General features: G+C 39.9%; 1 protein-coding gene across 1 annotated transcript in view; it reads right to left on the bottom strand.

Annotated features, from left to right (window-relative positions):
* The window catches only part of CPNE4 (copine 4), a 422791-nt gene extending 404230 nt beyond the window's left edge, over window positions 1–18561 (bottom strand). Inside the window, exon 1 of the mRNA XM_007461633.1 lies at window positions 18382–18561. Within this exon, the coding sequence (XP_007461695.1) occupies window positions 18382–18561 (180 nt within the window). The remainder of the gene's footprint in view (window positions 1–18381) is intronic.
* Window positions 18562–20437: the final 1876 nt, after the last annotated feature.

The following is a 20437-nucleotide window of genomic DNA, read 5'->3' as shown; positions in this document are numbered from 1 at the left end:
TCACTATAGAATTATTATCACGCCGGCTCTTCCCCGAGTATTGTCATCATTGACTTAGATGCTTAGACCTCTGGAATCAGGCTTGATTCCTCCCTTTTTCTCATACCCTACATCCTGTCCATCAGCAAATCTAATAGTCTATTTTTTAAATACAGCTCATTTCCAACCACTTCTCTTCTCCATGGTTAACACCTGCTCCAAACTATCATATCTCTCCCTTGGACAAACGTAGTCTCTGTACACTGTCTGGCACAACAACAAACAGTGTTATCTCTTAAAATGCCAATCACTTCCCTACTCCAAGAATTCCATTGCCCTCCACATTTGGAATAAAATCTAGAAGCCCCCAGGATCTCTACTGCGGCCTGTAAGTCCCTACACAACCTGGCCCCTAGCTGCCTCCCCACATCATTTCCTCTCACCCATACCTTTCAACCCCACTGTTTTCTATCCATCCTGCTTCCCTGCTATTCCTTAAATAGGCCAGCAAACCAGTGTCATGGCCTCTGATCATCCTTCTTTAGAACACTCTTCAAACCAGTGTCATGGCCTCTGATCCTCCTTCTTTTGAACACTCTTTCCCTGTAACCAGATGGCTCACTCCGTTACTGGCTCAATTTCCTGTGCAAATGTTGATCCCTCAGAGAAGCCTTCCCTAACCATAATTTTTTAACTGGTGCCCTCAGCATTTTCCACCCTCTTCCCTGCTTCATTCTTCTTCAAATCACGCACCACTCCCTGACAATAGATTATACATTCATTGTTTATTTTCTATTCTGTTCGCTTGCACAAAAGCACAAAAGTAACCATGTGTTACTCCCTACCATTCTCTCAGCCCATGGAAGGCACAGTGCCTTGCACATAGTAGGAACTCAATAAGTGTTTGCTAAATGAACCACTTACATGTGCACCATTAGTGGGCTGGTAGGTGAATCATGGCTCACCCATGGAATAAACTCACCTATGGGTCTCTTGCCAGCAAATTACTGTGGAAAATACTTATTAGGATTGGAAAATGTGGTTGGGCAAATTTCAAGGCAGGAGGTAGGGAGTGGGCAAGAAAGGGATCAAGTAGCAAAGGGATGGAGAGAGTTGTGTGTGGGCTCAAGTGGTTCCCACAGCCATGGGTATACTGGTTTCTTGGAAAGGGGCAGGGTTAGAATCATGAACATCAGTGGGAGAGGATTCATGATGCAACCAAAGCATCCCAAACTTGGAAGTCAGAGGATTTTAGAGCGCAGGTATCACACATATTGACTATATGACCTTGGAAATGTTATTATGACATCTCTGAATTTCAGGTTCTCATCTGCAGATTGGCAGTAAAAAAAAATAGTACTGACTTTCATAAGTTGTTGTGAGGAAGCTATGAAAAGAATTGTGGAAGGGCTATGAAGATACAAGTTGCTCTTATTTATTCCTTTTCTTCTTCTTCTTATCTAGTCGTGGTAGCATTTATGCATTATTCTTAAAACGTTGTCTAGAACCAGAAGAGAGACCAACTTTTATCGTCCATGGCTTAACTGGATGGCAAAGATTCGACACTCTTCTTATTGCCCTGAGACCACCATGCATGGAAGGCCACAGGAAGATGCTCTAGTCGGTAGTCCCAGCCTGACATGAGAGTGAAGGACCTTCAGATGATTTGAACCCCAGCCTCAAATCCTGCCAGCCCTCTAGTCTTCCCAGCTGAGGCCCTGGACCTGTGAATCAGGGGTAAGCCAGACCCACTCTGCCCTGTCTAAGGTCACAGAGTACATGAGATTAATAAAATGGTTGTTTTAAGCTGCTAAATTTTAGAGTGATTGTTATGCAATGGTAGTAACTGGAGCTGGAAAAGCAAATCTTCAAGACGGACAGGCTTACATAGGCTATCCTACCAAAAATCCCAGTTCCTCAGAAGTTGTTCTGAAAAGGTTGGAATTCAAAGGAGGTGTTTAAAAGGTAACAAATTTTCTTGCTTCCACACACAGTTCCCAAACTGTAATCTTTTAACAAGAAGAACTAGTCTTCACACTCAAGAAGAAAATATCTAAGACTGAATTCTCAGATGGGAAGAGGTTCTTGAAATATCAAGTATTTGAAAACAGACTAGCCAAGATAGGCAGTTAAACTTTCCTGAGCTTGAATCAAGATAAAATATTTAATTAGCCTGTAAACTGACCCCAAGAACATCTGGAGTTTCCAGAAGGAAGAATTTTCTTGTCACTTCTCTTAAGACTGCCAAACAGTGCTGGCTGATATTGGTACAGAAGCAAAGATGGAAAAGCAAGGTTATCAGCATGGCCTCTCTAATTCCCATCCACAGATTAGAGAACATGGACAAGTGAAGTGAAATTGCTCCAAGCCTATTCGTCTTCTTCAAAATGCAGGGAGTGCAGGGGAGGAAGAGGCTTGGATAATTCCCTACCAGGAGAGCCAAAACAGATCAATCAAAGTAGCCAGTCAGAGGCTTGGGGGAAACTTATAGACCTGCCAAAATTTTTGACTGAAAGTTCTCTTACTTTAACACAGACAAATGGGACCAAGAATACTTGGGCTGGGCAGCAGACCAAAAGTTTGTTGCTGGCATTAAACACACCTCATGAAGGTATTACCTGATAACATCTTCTGCATACGGGGTCCTAGGTAATGTGCTAACCACATTAGTTTTGCACACATTATATTCTTTAAGCATAATAACATTTAATGTCTATTAAGCACTCACTATGCCCCAGGTACTCTGTTAAGGAATTCTTAGGTATCATCTCATTTTATCCTTATAGTAAATCCATGGAGCAGGTTTCATTGATACCTCCATGTAGCAGATGGAGAGAACGCAGGGCCAGGGAAGGTGAGGCTTCTGTGTAAGTTCATAGATGACCCAAATGGTCCAATTCCAGAGTCTATAGCAATAGCATGCTCACTATCCTGCCAGCCAATCATTCAATCCTAATGATAACCGTTTAGAAAGGAGGTGGTGTGAGAGGCTTGGAGGGGTTAGGAGGCTTTCCAAGGTCACACCATTGACGTGTGGTGCACCTCATGACTGTCCTAACGACTCTACCTGAGCTGAATCATTTAATCTCATAATCATCCCCATATGAATGGTACCAATATGATACCCACCTTATAGATGAGGAAACTGAGGCACAGAAAGGGCTGGGTAATTTGTCTATTAGCACAGCTAATAATGACTGGGTTAGGACTTAAATCTGGGCAGTCTGGCTCCACAGTCTGAGATCTGAACCACTCTGCCATGCACCATCATGAACCACTAGGAGGTCAGGCTAAAACCATATAAACTGGGGTTGAGGTGGATGTTTTAAGTATTACCCCCCAAATTTAATTTCTATTAAAAATAAATGCAATCAGTTTTAAATGAATTCTTGCCTTTTATAAGGAGGAAAAACATGTTCATTTTAAAGACTAGTGGCGTTATGGGTGTTACTCTACCTCCATGGGCACTGGAGACATGAATATCTGAGTTCAAGTGAGCTTCGACATGTACATTTCCTATGTGAGTGTCAGTTTTCTCACCTGTAAAATGGGTAATCACAGTTCCTATCTGCTAACACTGTCATGAAAATTCTATGAATATGCATGTAAAAACTCAGCACACGGCACACAGCACTCAGGGACTGGGATGCATTATTCTCAGAGATGGGCAGTGATGGATCCTGGCAGCACCGTCTGCAGTCAGACGGACTGGGTTCAATTTGTCACAGCTCCTTCACTTACGACTGACTTGTGTGACCCTTGAGCAAGTTGCTTAATTCTTCTGTGCCTCTTTATAAAATATCTACATAGGACAGTTTTTAGGGCTTTTTTGATAATTACATATGATGACACACGTAAAGTGCTTAAGGAGTGCCTGATACACTGCATGCCTACTCTCAATATATTTAAGGTATCATTATTAATAAACCACAACTACACTTAATTTAAAAAGATAAAATTGATTGAAATTACAAAGGAAAGGTAATTTTAAGATGATGATTATCAATAGAGACTAGAAAAACATTAAAAAGCGGGGCCCAGAAAAGGTGTTGAAAATATCTCCTTTGAAATGTTGCAGGTGGATTGAGCTAGAGGCAGAGGGCTCTAAATCATAGATGCCTCCTCACGTTCTTTCTCTGGCCTGTATTCCATCTTCCAAACACTCAACATGGGACTCAAGACACATTACAAAAACCCATAGCAACCACTGTTGAGTCTGAGTGTCCAGAGTGTGTCTTGCCAGTTCTTCAAGCTAAGGAGGCAGTGAAGCCCACATCACAGTGAAGCTCCTCTTTGTAGGAGGCCTGACATTATCCTTCCAGCTGATAAATCATCTTCTGGGCCCCCAAGAGAATAAGCGGTGGAAACAGAATTTTAGTTCAAATTGTTTCTTTTTCTCATTTGTAGCCCCAAAGTTCCTATCTTGTGTGATTCTGCTCTCAGACATTGTAACATTGACAACTTGGAGATTTCAATGATAAGAAAGCTACTTAGTCACATATTACACAATCCAGTAATCTTCCCTTTCATCCAAGTCCATCATTTTTGGAGTGAGCATCATAGCACCACAGTCTCTGGTCACAGGGAAGTAACTTCCAGCAACAGGAAGGAAACATTTTCTGGTTCTAATATTTCATTTTGTTTTCTTTTCTATTCAGTGCTCAGGATAAGATTTCTAATATCACCAAAATCAACTTCCTTTTTTTTTTTAAAAAATAGAAATTATTCTCATTAGGACATGTTAAGGGGGAGGTGGAAAGCAACATCAAAGTTTTCCCAAATGGGAGTTTGATGTGAAACCACAGTGGAAACTTTGTGAACAACTGAAGAAAACTGTTGTTTTTTATCATCCGTCATGCTTGGTGTTAGCCACTCAAACACTGCCAGTCAGCAAAGTGTGAACAGAAAATCTTTCGAGAAAGGAGCTTGCTTGTGATATCCAGAGGGAATGCTTTAATTGACTTAATTTTCATTTTTCAGCTTTTGTCTGAGTCCACAACTGAGAAGTTAGCTATGTTTCAGAGGCCCAGCCCAGGGACTTCAGGAGCGTGGTCTGAACTCAAACACCTCCAGGGGCCATTGGAGCCATCCCATTGAGTGAAGGAGGCTGCCTAGGAGTGAGCACAAGGACACCCTTGCATTCTGGGTAGGGGCAGCTGCTGACCATCACTGTACAAGAACTAAAGGCTCCATGTTGCCATATTTCCTGGCAAAAGAAAAAATCTGGAGTTTTATGAAAAATTCCCTGATCTTTAAGTTTTTTCAACCAGTACAAAACTTGTTTAAACACATGAAGGCCAGATAAACTATGTCTGGAAATTAGATAGAGGCCTTTAGCTTTAAATTTGTGACCTCTGGTAAAATAGAGATAATATGGGTTTTAGAATCAACCAGATTCCAGCTTCACTATTGACTAATTGTATGACCTGGTGATTTATTAATTCTGCCCAAGCCTCAGTTTCCTTACCTGGTTAATAAAGTCTGCATTGCAGGGTAGTTGTGAGGATTAGAAGGAAAATATGTAAAATGACGAATACATAGCTGGTATCAAGAATTAGAGATGGCTACTTTATTTTGTTATCACCTAAATGTTCATATCGTCTGACCCATTTTCATAAAATTCTAGCATTTTGGAGCAATAGGAAATTGAAAATCTCAGGTATAGGTGAAACTGCTATTTTGGACTCTATCCTCCTGGCTCCATACACAAAAAGATGCTGCCTCACTATTTACCCAAGCATGAAAGAAACGTGTTCCACAGAACTCCTCCATGAGCTCTCTAGCCAACAAAAAATTGCTGAAAAAAGTTCATAGCCCACTTATTTGGGAGTGGGCAAGGCCACCACCATGGACCCATATTTCTCCTGTGTACTGCCAGTAGGGATGCTGGATCAGATGGTATCCAGACACTACATCTGGGTAGATGGGGAGTTGGGAGAGAAGATGGGGAATAGTGGAGGGATGGAGGAATGATTGATTTTTAGTTCCACCCCATATATAGGTAGCCAAGGCACACTTGAAATGGTCTATCCACCACACATTGAAGGAAAGGAAAAGGTTTAAGTTAGGACGTTGTTTTGAGCCCCCTTTCTCAAGTTCACATGACCATCTACGGCTCCAGGCCTCTGGCTCTGAGATGGGCTGCATTCTACTAGACTCTGAGGTCTTTGAGGACACAAAAGATGTCTTTTTCATAGTACTCAGTACGTGCTAGGGTTAATTTCAATGTCTGTGCCACCTTTCTACAGGGCTATTATGAGAAGTAAATGAAATAATTAAGTAGATGGGCTTTGTGAATGTAAAGTATTATATGGATACATTATTATTATAAACAATAATAATCTTGCATTAACATCCACTGAGGGCTTCCCTGGTGGCGCAGTGCTTGAGAGTCCGCCTGCCGATGCAGGAGACGCGGGTTCGTGCCCCGTTTCGGGAGGATCCCACATGCCGCGGAGCGGCTGGGCCCGTGAGCCATGGCCGCTGGGCCTGCGCGTCCGGAGCCTGTGCTCCGCAAATGGGAGAGGCCACGACAGTGAGAGGCCCGCATAACGCAAGAAAAAAAAAAAAAAACATCCACTGATAATTAATGTGTTAGATATAACCACATTAATTATTACTAACAATTATTATTACCAACAATCCACCAAAGCATGTGATTCATCATAACATGTTTTCATCTGGAATTGATCCAAAGGTAATTCATCCTGAGAATTACTTAGAGCTTCCTATGGAGGAACTCAATAACTATGTATTAAGATTAAATGGAAAACTGGAACTAAAGGTGATTGGCAACATCCTAGCAGTGTGGGCAATCATTTGGCTTTTTCCAATGAGAATAATTACTCTGCCATCTACAAGATCTCTGCCAAGGGCCACAGTATCAGGAGTGTAGCTCTGCTTCATGGAGAGCATCCAGGTGCCCAGGGAACTGAATAAAAGGCTCCAGTTCATAAGGGCTCTTGCCTTGTGAATCCCCGAGAAGTGTTAATTTATTCCACTTGCATATGAAGTTTAGTGCCTGGGAGTTAGTGAATATCAGCACTCGCTAGAAGCCAGGGGGAAATATTTCCAGCCTTCACTGGAAGACAAAATGTGTTTTAAATTATCAGCACACTGAACTGTACCACATACTGTCACCATTTAATGGCCAGAAGCAGGTACAGGGGGATTTTAAAAATGGGTATGAATTAAATTAGGGAAATTAAATGATAGGTCTGAAACTCTCCACTGGGAATGCATTTCCAAGCTACAAGTTTTCCTTTCCTTCCTTTTTGACAGTTACAATCATGGTCATTAAAGATTTAACCCCAAGATTTACCATCTCATCTTTATACTCTGAGAGGAAACAAAAAGCATCCTCTCCATCTCCTCAGCCCTCAAACATACACTCCAAACCCTGCTGGTCTGCAAAGAGCAACAATCTGTTCTACATTACAGAACAATTGATTCCCAGTATTTCAGAGACACAGATTTATCCTTATCAACTCTTTTTTTGAAGTACAGTTGATTTACAATATTAGATTAGTTTCAGGGTTATAGCAAAGAGATTGAGTATTTTGATAGGTTATACTCCATTTAAAGTTACTAAAAAATAATAACTATAACTCCCTGTGCTGTACATATATCCTTAATGGATAAAAAGGATGTGGTGTATATATATACAAAGAAATACTACCCTACCATAAAAAACAATGAAATTCTGCCATTTACAATAACATGGATGGACCTAGAGAGAATTATGGTTAGTGAAATAAGTCAGAGAAAGACAAATACTGTATGTTATCACTTACATGTGGAGTCTAAAAAATAAAACAAAGGAATGCATATAGCAAAACAAAAACAGACTCACAGATACAGAGAACAAGCTAGTGGTTACCAGTGGGGAGATGGAAGCGGGGAGGGGAAACATCAGGGAAAGGGATTAAGAGACAAAAACTACTATGTATTCTTATTGACTCAATACCATTAACAGCACAGAAGGTCGGATTGTAGGTCCTTTTGAGTCTAACTATCAGCCTTACATTTTTATGATACACTTTAGGAATCAAATGTTCTCTTCCACTGCAAACAGGCTACAGCCCATTTAAAAAGCAAGCAGTGCCCCTGCATATGAGCTGGGCATCAGAAGGTAGTTATAATTATTGCAGTAGTAACCTGAGCTGTAAACTAGGGCATAGCAGGAGCATAATGTTATTACAAAAAGCACAGGGGGACCTTCAACATGGCAGAAGTAAGATGTGGAGATCACCTTCCCCCTCAAAAATACATCAGAAATACATCTACATATGGAACAACTCCTACAGAACACATAGTGAATGCTGGCAGACCTCAGACTTCCCAAAAGGGCTGTGCTGGAACTTCTCTGCTGGACTCCTGGACTTCCACAAAGATTGCTTTGGCAGGGACCTTCAAGATGGTGGAGGAGTAAGATGTGGAGATCACCTTCCTTCCAACAAATACATCAAAAATACATCTAAAGGTGGAACAACTCCTACAGAACACCTACTGAACGCTACCAGAAGGCCTCAGACTTCCCAAAAGAGGCTTGGTGCTCTGGCCGGGTGTCAGGCCTAAGCCTCTGAGATGGGAGAGTCGAGTTCAGGACATTGGTCCATGAGAGACCCCCTGGCCCCACGTAATATCAAACAGCGAAAGCTCTCACAGAGATCTCCATTTCAACACTAAGACCTAGCTCCACTCAACAACCAGCACGTACATTGCTGGACACCCTTTGCCAACAACTACCAAGACAGGAACACAAGCCCATCCATTAGCAGAGAGGCTGCCTAAAATCATAATAAGTTCACAGACACCCCAAAACACACCACAAAATGCGATGCTGCCAACCAGAAAGACAAGATCCAGTTTCAACCACCAGAACATAGGCACCAGTCCCCTCCACCAGGAAGCCTACAAACACACTAAACCAAACTTAGCCACTCAGGGCAGACCAAAAACAATGGGAATTATGAACCTGCAGCCTGCAAAAAGGAGACCCCAAGATAGTAAGTTAAACAAAATGAGGAGACAGAGAAATACACAGCAGATGAAGGAGCAAGGTAAAAACACACCAGACCAAACAAATTCTGAGTAATCATAGTAAAGATGATCCAAAATTATGGAAACAGAATGGAGAAAATACAAGATATGTTTAACAAGGACCTAGAAGAACTAAAGAGCAAACAAGCAATGATGAACAATACAATAAATGAAATTAAAAATTCCCTAGAAGGAGTCAATAGCAGAATAACTGAGGCAGAAGAACGGATAAGTGACCTGGAAGACAAAATAGTAGAAATAACTACCACAGAGCAGAATAAGGAAAAAAGAATGAAAAGAATTGAGGACAGTCTCAGAGACCTCTGGGACAACATTAAACATACCAACATTTGAATTATAAGGGTCCCAGAAGAAGAAGAGAAAAAAAAAAAGGACTGAGAAAATATTTGAAGAGATTATAGTTGAAAACTTCCCTAACATGGGAAAGGAAATAGCCACCCAAGTCCAGGAAGTACAGAGAGTCCCATACAGTATAAATCCAAAGAAACATGCCAACACACATATTAAAAAACTATCAAAAATTAAATACAAAGGAAAAATATTAAAAGCAGCAAGGGAAAAGCAACAAATAATATACAAGGGGATACCTATAAGGTTAATAGCTGATCTTTCGGCAGAAACTCTGCAAACCAGAAGGGAGTCGCAGGACATATTTAAAGTGATGAAAAGGAAAAACCTACAACAAAAATTACTCTACCCAGCAAGGATCTCATTCAGATTCGATGGAGAAATTAAAACCTTTACAGACAAGCAAAAGTTAAGAGAATTCAGCACCAACAAACCAGCTCTACAACAAATGCTAAAGCAACTTCTCTAGGCAGGAAACTCAAGAGAAGGAAAAGACATACAATAACAAACCCAAAACAATTAAGAAAATGGTAAAAGGAACATACATATCAATAACTACCTTAAATGTAAAGGGATTAAATGATCCAACCAAAAGACATAGACTGGTTGAATGGATACTTAAACAAGACCTATATATATGCTGTGTACAAGAGACCCACTTCAGACCTAGGGACACATAGAGACTGAAAGTGAGGGGATGGAAAAAGATATTCCACGCAAATGGAAATCAAAAGAAAGCTGGAGTAGCAATTCTCATATCAGACAAAATAGACTTTAAAATAAAGACCATTACAACAGACAAAGAAGGACACTACTTAATGATCAATGGATCAATCCAAGAAGAAAATATAATAATTGTAAATATTTATGCACCCAACATAGGACTACCTCAATACGTAAGGCAAAAGCTAACGACCATAAAAGGGGAAATCGTCAGTAACAAATAATAGTAGGGGACTTTAACACCTAGCTTTCATCAATGAACAGATCATCCAAAATGAAAATAAACAAGGAAACACAAGCTTTAAATGATACATTAAACATGATGGACTTAATTGATATTTAAAGGACATTCCATCCAAAAACAACAGAATACATATTCTTCTCAAGTGCTCATAGAACATTATCCAGGATAGATCATATCTTTGGCCACAAATCAAGCCTTGGTAAATTTAAGAAAATTGAAATCATATCAAGTATCTTTTCTGACCACAATGCTATCAGATTAGATATCAATTATGGGGAAAATATCTGTAAAAAATACAAACACATGGAGGCTAAACAATACACTACGTAATAGCCAACCAAGAGATCACTGAAGAAATCAAAGAGGAAACCAAAAAATACCTAGAAACAAATGACAATGAAAACACAATGACCCAAAACCTATGGGATGCAGCAAAGCAGTTCTACGGGGGAAGTTTATAGCAATGAAATCCTACCTCAAGAAACAACAAATATCTCGAATAAACAGCCTAACTTTAAACCTAAAGAGAAAATAGAACAAAAAACCACCCCAACGTTAGCAGAAGCAAAGAAATCATAAAGATCAGATCAGAGATAAATGAAAAAGCAATGAAGGAAATGATAACAAAGATCAATAAAACTAAAACCTTGTTCTTTGAGAAGATAAGCAAAATTGATAAAACATTAGCCTGATCCATCAAGAAAAAAAGGGAGAAGACTCAAACCAAAAGAATTAGAAACGATAAAGGAGAAGTAACAACTGACACTGCAGAAATACAAAGGACTATGAGAGATTACTACAAGCAACTATATGCCAATAAAATGGACAACCTCGAAGAAATGGACAAATTCTTAGAAAAGCACCACCTTCCAAAACTGCACCAGGAAGAAATAAAAAATATAAACAGACAAATTACAAGCACTGAAATTGAAACTGTGATTAAAACTCTTCCAACAAACAAAAGCCCAGGACCAGACAGCTTCACAGGCGAATTCTATCAAACATTTAGAGAAGAGCTAAAACCTATCTTTATCAAACTCTTCCAAAATATAGCAGAGGGAGGAACACACCCAAACTCATTCTATGAGGCCACCATCACCCTGATACCAAAACCAGACCAAAATGTCACAAGAAAAGCAAACTATAGGCCAATATCACTGATTAACACAGATGCAAAAATCCTCAACTAAATACTAACAAACAGAATCCAACAGCACATTAAAGGGATCATACACCAGTATCAAGTGGGGTTTACCCCAGGAATGCAAGGATTCTTCAATATATGCAAATCAATCAATGTACTACACCATATTAACAACCTGAAGGATAAAAACCATATGATTACCTCAACAGATTCAGAAAAAGATTTGACAAAATTCAACACCCATTTATGATAAAAACCCTCCAGAAAGTAGACATAGAGGGAACTTACCCCACATAATAAAGGTCAGATATGACAAACCCACAGCCAGCATCATTCTCAATGGTGAAAAACTGAAACCATTTCCACTAAGATCAGGAACAAGACAAGCTTGCCCACTCTCACCACTATTATTCAACATAGTTATGGAAGTTTTAGCCACAGCAATCAGAGAAGGAAAAGAAATAAAAGGAATCCAAATTGGAAAAGAAGATGTAAAACTGCATCACTGCTTACAGACGACACGATACAATGCATAGAGAATCCTAAAGATGCTACCAGAAAACTACTAGAGCTAACCAATGAATTTGGTAAAGTAGCAGGATAGAAAATTAATGCACAGAAATCTGTTGCATTCCTATACACTAATGATGAAAAATCTAAAGGAAAAATTAAGGGAACACTCCCATTTACCATTGCAACAAAAAGAATAAAATACCTACGAATAAACCTACCTAAGGAGACAAAAGACCTGTATGCAGAAAACTATAAGACATTGATGAAAGAAATTAAAGATGATACAAACAGATGGAGAGATATACCATGTTCGTACGTTAGAAGAATCAACAATGTGCAAATGACTATACTATCCAGAGCAATCTACAGAGTCAATGCAATCCCTATCAAACTACCAATAGCATTTTCTACAGACCTAGAACAAAAATGTTCACAATTTGTATGGAAACACAAAGCACCCTGAATAGCCAAAGCAATCTTAAGAAAGAAAAACAGAGCTGGACGAATCAGGCTCCCTGACTTCAGAATATACTACAAAGCTACAGTAATGAAGACAGTATGGTACTGGCACAAAAACAGAAATATAGATCAATGCAACAGGATAGAAAGCCCAGAAATAAACCCATGCACATATGGTCACCTTATCTTTGATGAAGGAGGGAAAAATATACAATGGAGAAAATGAAAGCCTCTTCAATAAGTGGTGCTGGGAAAACTGGACAGCTACATGTAAAAGAAGGAAATTAGAACACTCCCTAACACCATACACAAAAATAAACTCAAAATGGATTAAAGACCTAAATGTAAGGCCACACACTATAAAACTCATAGAGGAAAACTTAGGCAGAACACTCTAGGACATAAATCACAGCAAGATCCTTTTTGACCCAACTCCTAGAGGAATGGAAATAAAAACAAAAATAAACAAATGGGACCTAATGAAACTTCAAAGCTTTTGCACAGCAGAGGAAACCATAAACAAGACCAAAAGACAACCCACAGAATAGGAGAAAATATTTGCAAATGAAGCAACTGACAGAGGATTAATCTCCAAAATATACAAGCAGCTCATGAAGCTCATCAAAAAACAAACAACCCAATCCAAAAATGGGCAGAAGACCTAAATAGACATTTCTCCAAAGAAGATATACAGACTGCCAACAAACACATGAAAGGTTGCTTGGTATCACTAATCATTAGAGAAATGCAAATCAAAACTACAATGAGGTATCACTTCACACCAGTCAGATTGGCCATCATGAAAAAATCTACAAACAATAAATGCTGGAGAAGGTGTGGAGAAAAGGGAACCCTCTTGCACTGTTGGTGGGAATGTAAATTGATACAGTGCCTATGGAGAACAGTATGGAGGTTCTTTAGAAAACTAAAAATAGAACTACATATGACACAGTAATCCCACTACTGGGCATATACCCTGAGAAAACCATAACTCAAAAAGTGTCATGTACCACAATGTTCATTGCAGCTCTATTTACAATAGCCAGGACATGGAAGCAACCTAAGTGTCCGTCAACAGATGAATGGATAAAGAAGAGGTGGCTTATATATACGATGGAATATTACTCAGCCATAAAAGAAAATGAAATTGAGTTATTTGCAGTGAGGTGGATGGACCTAGAGACTGTCATACAGAGTGAAGTTAATCAGAAAGAGTAAAACAAATACCATATGCTAACACATGTATATGGAATCTTAAAAAAAAAAAGTTTCTGAAGAACCTAGGGCCAAGACAGGAATACAGACTCCGATGTAGAGAATGGACTTGAGGACATGGGGTGGGGGAAGGGTAAGCTGGGACGAAGTGAGAGAGTAGCATTGACATATATACACTATCAAATGTATAGCTAGCTAGTGGGAAGCAGCTGCATAGCACAGGGAGATTAGCTCAATGCTTGTGACCACTTACAGGGGTGGGATAGGGAAGGTGGGAGGGAGACGCAAGAGGGAGGGGGATATGAGGACACAGGTATATATATAGCTGATTCACTTTGTTATACAGCAGAAGCTAACACACCATTGTAAAGCTATTATATGCCAATAAAGATGTTTAAAAAAGATGAAACAGATAAAAACAAACAAACAAAAAAACAAGAACAACAACAGAAACAAAATGCACAGGCCAGAAATCACAAGTAATAACAAAGAAATATCAATCTCTAGGTATGTCTTCCCCAAAAGAGGTTCAGCTGTAAAAACAACAGCCTATGGTAGTAATGTGTTAACAAACTCCCTTTCCTCTTTTCCCCACCCAGCCAAATTCTCTACCACCCAAGGAGACTCCGAAATCACACCAGCTACTTATTTACCCTCTAATTAATTAAAATTCAATCATTAAACTTTTCCATTCCTCAGTTATACAGTCCACCTTTCAACTGCTCAGTGGCCACGTCTGGTTGTCGACTGCCTACTGGCCAGCACAGGCAGAGAACATGCCCATCACTGTAGGGAGTTCTAGTGGACAGTGCTGATCTCCAGAGATGCTCTTTTGCCAAACTTCAAAACTCTGTAAAAGAAGCTCACCTTGTTTTTCTCTCTCTCATCCTTACACTCCCAACAATCTTCTTATTATGCAAATCAGTTTAGCCTCTCAGGTTTTTCTTTTTTCTTCACTTAGTCAATTACCAGATTTCACATTACAAAGACACTTAGGAACTGAGACAGCCGGCATGAATCCTCTTCTGCATAGCTTTCTCTGAATTCTGTAATTCTGCACATAGAAATTTCTCTGTAATTCCAGACATGTTCTAAGGGAGAGATACATGAAAATGTGCATCAGTTATGTCCCAGGGCAATGGCCATGTTTGCCAGCTTTCACTAAACATAGAAGGTAGTAGGTGTGTGGTTTAAATAGACTGTCAGGTGCTTCTCACTTTGAGCACAGGACCACGCACTGAACTTGCACCAAAAAGTAGGTGTTAGCACTAAATAAATATGCACTACTTCATGACTGAGTACATGATTCTCCCAGTTACTGTGAGTTGTCAGAAGGTCTATGTGCTTGTCAGTTACCTCTGTGCTTTCAAGTGTGTTCTGGACTCTTCCCTGGAACCTTGCCAACTGGCTTCCACCAGGGGTGTGGTCACTGGAAGGCATGGATGGGAGACCTGAGATGACACCCCTTCCTCATCTCCCTTTCAGGCCACGTTTCCAGCATTACCTGCATCTCCTCTACCTTGCTGGCTACCATTAGATAGGCCCTCCTTCCACAGATCCAGCTTCTGCTCGATGGTCCAGCTGGTACTAACACCTCCTTTTGTCCCTCTCTCCCAGTGGTGTGCTGGTAAATGCTTAGCAACCGGTTCTCTTGGTGGGGAGAAAGTTCTGATTTGAAATGTTTGCCAATGTCTGTGGTGTAAATACTTATACCCAGGCTAGCAAAATTCCTGAAGATTTAACAGTTGACTCTCTCAAGCCTCTACAAGCTAGCTTCAGTATATCACTGCTCTACCCTAAGTCAAGTAGCAGCTTTCAGTTGTTAATCTCTGGGTTTCCTCACAGTTCCTACTTAGTTTCTCAAGATTCCCAACTCCTTCGTTATTAGTTATTGAATAAAATCTTTTCTATTAGCTACCTGGTGTGGGCTCTGTTTTCCAAACTATATCCTAAATGTATAGTCTTAAGGTTAAAATTTATTAGAGAAGTGCTTCTCAAAGTTCCACAGTATAAATCAGTCATATCACTAAGCATGCTGGAAGTTCAGCTGACACTTTAAAGAGTAAGACTTTCTAGATGAAGGAAGTAGTGAATCAGTTTACAATGTGGCACAAGCTTCTTATCTCATTGTGCACTGGTAACAAAATGTTTGCATGCTGGTAGCTGTGGGCAAACACACTTTAAGTAACTCTGTAGAAAAGCATTTTGGAAAAGCAATTTGGCAAATGTATCAAAAGCCCCCAAAATGTCTTATCCTTTGTTCCACTAGTTCCACTTTGACAGACTATCTCCTGGGAACTCATCCAAAAAGAAGGGAAAAGCCTTATGCTCAAAGATGTTTACTGCAGCGTTATTTAAAATAGGGTAGGTTTTTGTTTTTGTTTTTGTTTTTTTGCGGTACACAGGCCTCTCACTGTTGTGGCCTCTCCTGTTGCGGAGCACAGGCTCCGGACACATAGGCTTAGCGGCCATGACTCACAGGCCCAGCCACTCCATGGCATGTGCGATCTTTCTGGACCGGGACATGAACCCGTGTCCCCTGCATCAGCAGGCGACTCTCAACCACTGCACCACCAGGGAAGCCCAAAATAGAGTAGTTTTGAAAGCAACTTCAAAGTGAAAAAAATTATTAAATAAATCTGCTTGATGGGATATTATGCAGTCTTAAAAATTATAATTATGAATATTATAACAATATGGAAAAAATATACTACTAAGTAATAAAATTAGGAAAGAAAATTTTATGTGCATGATAAGTATCATGTAAGAATATGAATGCCAGAAGGAAAATACTGAAAAGAAATATATACAAATAATAAATAAATTATGTAAGGGGGTATCAGGAGATGAAGTCTTTTCCTCTAATTATCCAAGACGGTCCTATTATCCTAATGTAGATATTCCATTTAGTTTTGTTAAACAAAAAATAAAAGACAGTAAAGCCCACCAACAAAGTCATGGAGAATATTTGGAAGGGAAAAAAAAGATATTACACATTAAGATGTCTGTGAATGCTGTTTTATATTTATAATATAAGACCTGGATGAGCTGGAAGTTAAATGAAGATCCCCTATCTGCCATCTGTCATTCATCCCCTCATGCGTGTAATGTTGCCTTCTCACCTGAATTTCATCTGTTTACCAACTTCTATCAAACCACCCTTTCAGAGAAGTGGCTTTTATCACATATGTACAGGTAAGTAAACATGCTACCTGTGAGGTCTTCTGAGCCTTCTTCCTGCTGTGGAGTGAAGACGTTGGCCCCTAGAGGAGCACCTGTCAGCTCCTTGCAAACAGATAGAAGAAGGACTCAAGTCTATCCTCAGGGATCCAAACAAGGTATTTGTCTGCACTTGATCTACTCAGTATGGATTCAAACCCTTCACCCAAATTCCACTGGGCATCTGGTTCCTTTAGAGACAATAACAACTGCTTCCTTGGCTGCACCCCCTGTTCCTCCCTCTCCTGCCTTCGACCTGAGACCAGATCTTTAAAAACATTGCTAACTTAGACCATGTACCAAGAACAAAAATTAAAAACAACAACAAGCAACCCAAAACTTAAACTCATCCAATTTGTTTCAACTTTTAAATAAACATACAAAACCCAACTTCAGAATTCAACATGCAATATTGCCACACAAACCACCAAAGACCACACCAATGGCCACCATAAGTATAAAACAGCAATAAAGAGCTCAGGCCCTGGAGCTTGACTGAGAAATATTAGATTTTCCACTTACCTAATCTTTCTGTTTCCTCACCTGTTTCCCCATAGGATTGTTGTATGGACAAAATTAGTTATTTTACATAAAGCACTTAGAACAGCACCTGACACTTGATAAGCACCCAATAAAGTTTAGCTAATATTAAGTTCTCACTCCAAAAAATAAATGTGTGATGTGGCCCCTGTAAGGCAGTCCCTGTTGCCCATCTCCAGGGGCTACTATGTCTAAAATGAGCACACAAATTAAGGGTAAATGTCAAAATATCCACAGTATTAAAACATCATGATATGGATGTTGATGAATGGATAAAGAAGATGTGGTATATATATACAATGGAATATTACTCAGCCATTAAAAATAATTAATTAATGCCATTTGCAGCAATATGGATGGACCTGGAGATTATTATACTAAGTGAAGTAAGTCAGACAGAGAAAGAGAAATATCATGTGATATCACTCATATGCGGAATCAGAAAAAATTATATAAATGAACTTATTTACAAACAGAACCAGACTCACAGACTTAGAGAATAAACTTATGATTAGCACAGGAAAGGGTATGGGGGCAGGATAGACTGGTAGTTTGAGATTGATATGTACACACTGCTATATTTAAAACAGATAACCAACAAGGACCTACTGTATAGCACAGGAACCTCTGCTCAATATTCTGTGATAACAGAAATGGGAAAAGAATTTGGAAAAGAACAGATACATGTATATGTATAACTGAATCACTTTGCTGTGCACCTGAAACAATCACAACATTGTTAATCAACTATACGACAATATAATATAAAATTTTTTAAATAAATAAAAATCATGATATGAACAGAAATGTGATCATTTTCATTTCTAGAATTTTCCATCTCACCGAAATAAACAACCTGAAGACAGGAAATGCCCAAATATTTTCAAATCACTCCTCCCGCCATGCTTCTGTCCATTTCACTGGACATGCCTACCTCGAACCACTGCCCGTGGGACTGCATCTTGAGGATGACACAGGGGTCTGGTTTGGAAAGGGCATCTCTGTCGGAAATGCCTTTGCATGCCACACGCAGCTCAACTTTGGTCAGGCAGGGGCTGTTAAAGATTCCCAGTGTATTGGCAGCTGACTCATAAATGTTGCTCATCTTCTTCATTCTGTTTTAGGCAAGAAAAAGAAAAAATAGATGCCAATCACCACAGTATTTTTCAAAGAGAAGCCTCCCAGTCACCCTTCAGGAAAATGTTCAACACACACCATCGAGTACTGAATATATTAATTATCTAGCTTTCCACAGCAAAGTCAGAGTTCCAGTGAAACAAACAAACAAACAAAACCAAAAGAAAAAACAACCAAAATAACCAATATGTGCTAATGCACTTGGCTAAGAACACTATTTTCTTATATGATTTGCATACATTTGCATCGTAAAATTTTTAGTCTGTGAAATAATATTAACGAATTAGTGCAACAGACTGCAAACTGTAATCCAGTTCTATATTAAGTGCATGGCTTGTGTGAAATTTTACAGAGTTGTTGGTTAATCAGCTTAGTCACATTCCAAGTTGTTCAGATTCCTCCCAAATCCAGCTCTTCTTTTCCTTCTGTGTGATGGCACAGAGAAGGACATTGTCTGACCTGAAGAAACAGTCCAAATTTCCCTTCCCCAAACCCTGACTCCCTTTCTCAAGGTGCTTTCAGCAAACCAAGTCCAGGAGAGACCCAGCATCTGATCTCCTGCCTCAAGTGCATTAGTCCATTCTCTCCTTTCCCTTCCCTGCTCCTGCTACCATGTCAGAAATGTGACTGTGACCATTTGAAGGAGAGCACAAAGCCTAACCCATGGAAACAGCAGCCACAAGTAAGTACTGCAGGCCTCCTTCCTGTCCTCACATGGTCACCTTTCAATGACACTTTGCATCACCAAGGCCCAGGGCTACAGGGAACCCCCAGAACCCTCCAACACTCTCCTTCTCAGAGGAGGGCTGGGACTGTAAGGACATCGACAGAGCCTCTCAGGGGTGAAATCAATATCCTTCTCATGAAATTCTGTTTCCCTGTAGATTCCCTATGAGAAACGGCATTGGTGTCCCACAGTGGAATTTCTTCATCTATAAAATGAGGATAATCCATCCTTCTCCCTTCCCTTCTTCCACAAATATTCAGTGAGTCCCCTTGGTACCTGGCAACATGCTAGGTTTGAGTACACCACAACCTCTTAAACACACACACACACACACACACACACACACACACACACACACACACACACACCAGCTGGTCTCTCCAAACTTAGCAGCTAGCTCCATGCCAAAGCCAACCTTTTCCAACCTGATAATGCGCCTCCCTCATGGCAGATGTCACTGGAATTTTCTCTCCCAATGTTCCATCACAAGGCTCTCTGCCCTCCCTCCCTTCCACATTCCAACTCTCTAGTTCCCTATTTATCTAATTATTATGAACACATGTTTTTCCCTATATATGCTGAAGGGAAGTTGCACTGAATACCAGAAAGTTATCTCCTAGAACAGACGTGGACAAACTATGGCCTGTGTGCCCAATCTGGCTTGCCACCTGCTTTGATACATAAAGTTTTGTTGGAACACAGGCCTGGTCATGCATTTACATATTGTGTGTGGTTGCCTTAATAGACTGCAGCTCAGAGTATTTGCGACAGAGGCTGCATGGCCTGCAAAGCCTGAAATACCTACTCTCTGGCCTCTTCAGAAAATGTTTCCCAGTCTCTGCTCTAAAATATCAGGTAAGGGGAGTTTGCAGTTGGAAGGAGTTGGGATTCTCTTTCAATATGTGCTGTGGGATTAGTCTGAGGGTGAGAGTTGCTCTACCCTCTATCATACTGAATATTAATAGGGATTTGGGGACACTTGTTTTTTTACATACAAGAAAATCCAAGCTGAGAGGGGACTGGAACCTTGCCCATGTCACACAGTTATTCTAATGGAAGAGCTAATACTGAAATGCCAGTTTTCTATCTTTTAGCCCATACTATTTTTTACCATATGTAAAATGTT

The sequence above is a fragment of the Lipotes vexillifer genome, unplaced genomic scaffold (genome assembly GCF_000442215.2).
Source record: "Lipotes vexillifer unplaced genomic scaffold, Lipotes_vexillifer_v1.1 scaffold304, whole genome shotgun sequence".
Lineage (NCBI taxonomy): Eukaryota > Metazoa > Chordata > Mammalia > Artiodactyla > Lipotidae > Lipotes > Lipotes vexillifer.
This window is presented reverse-complemented; position numbering and strand designations above follow the sequence as displayed.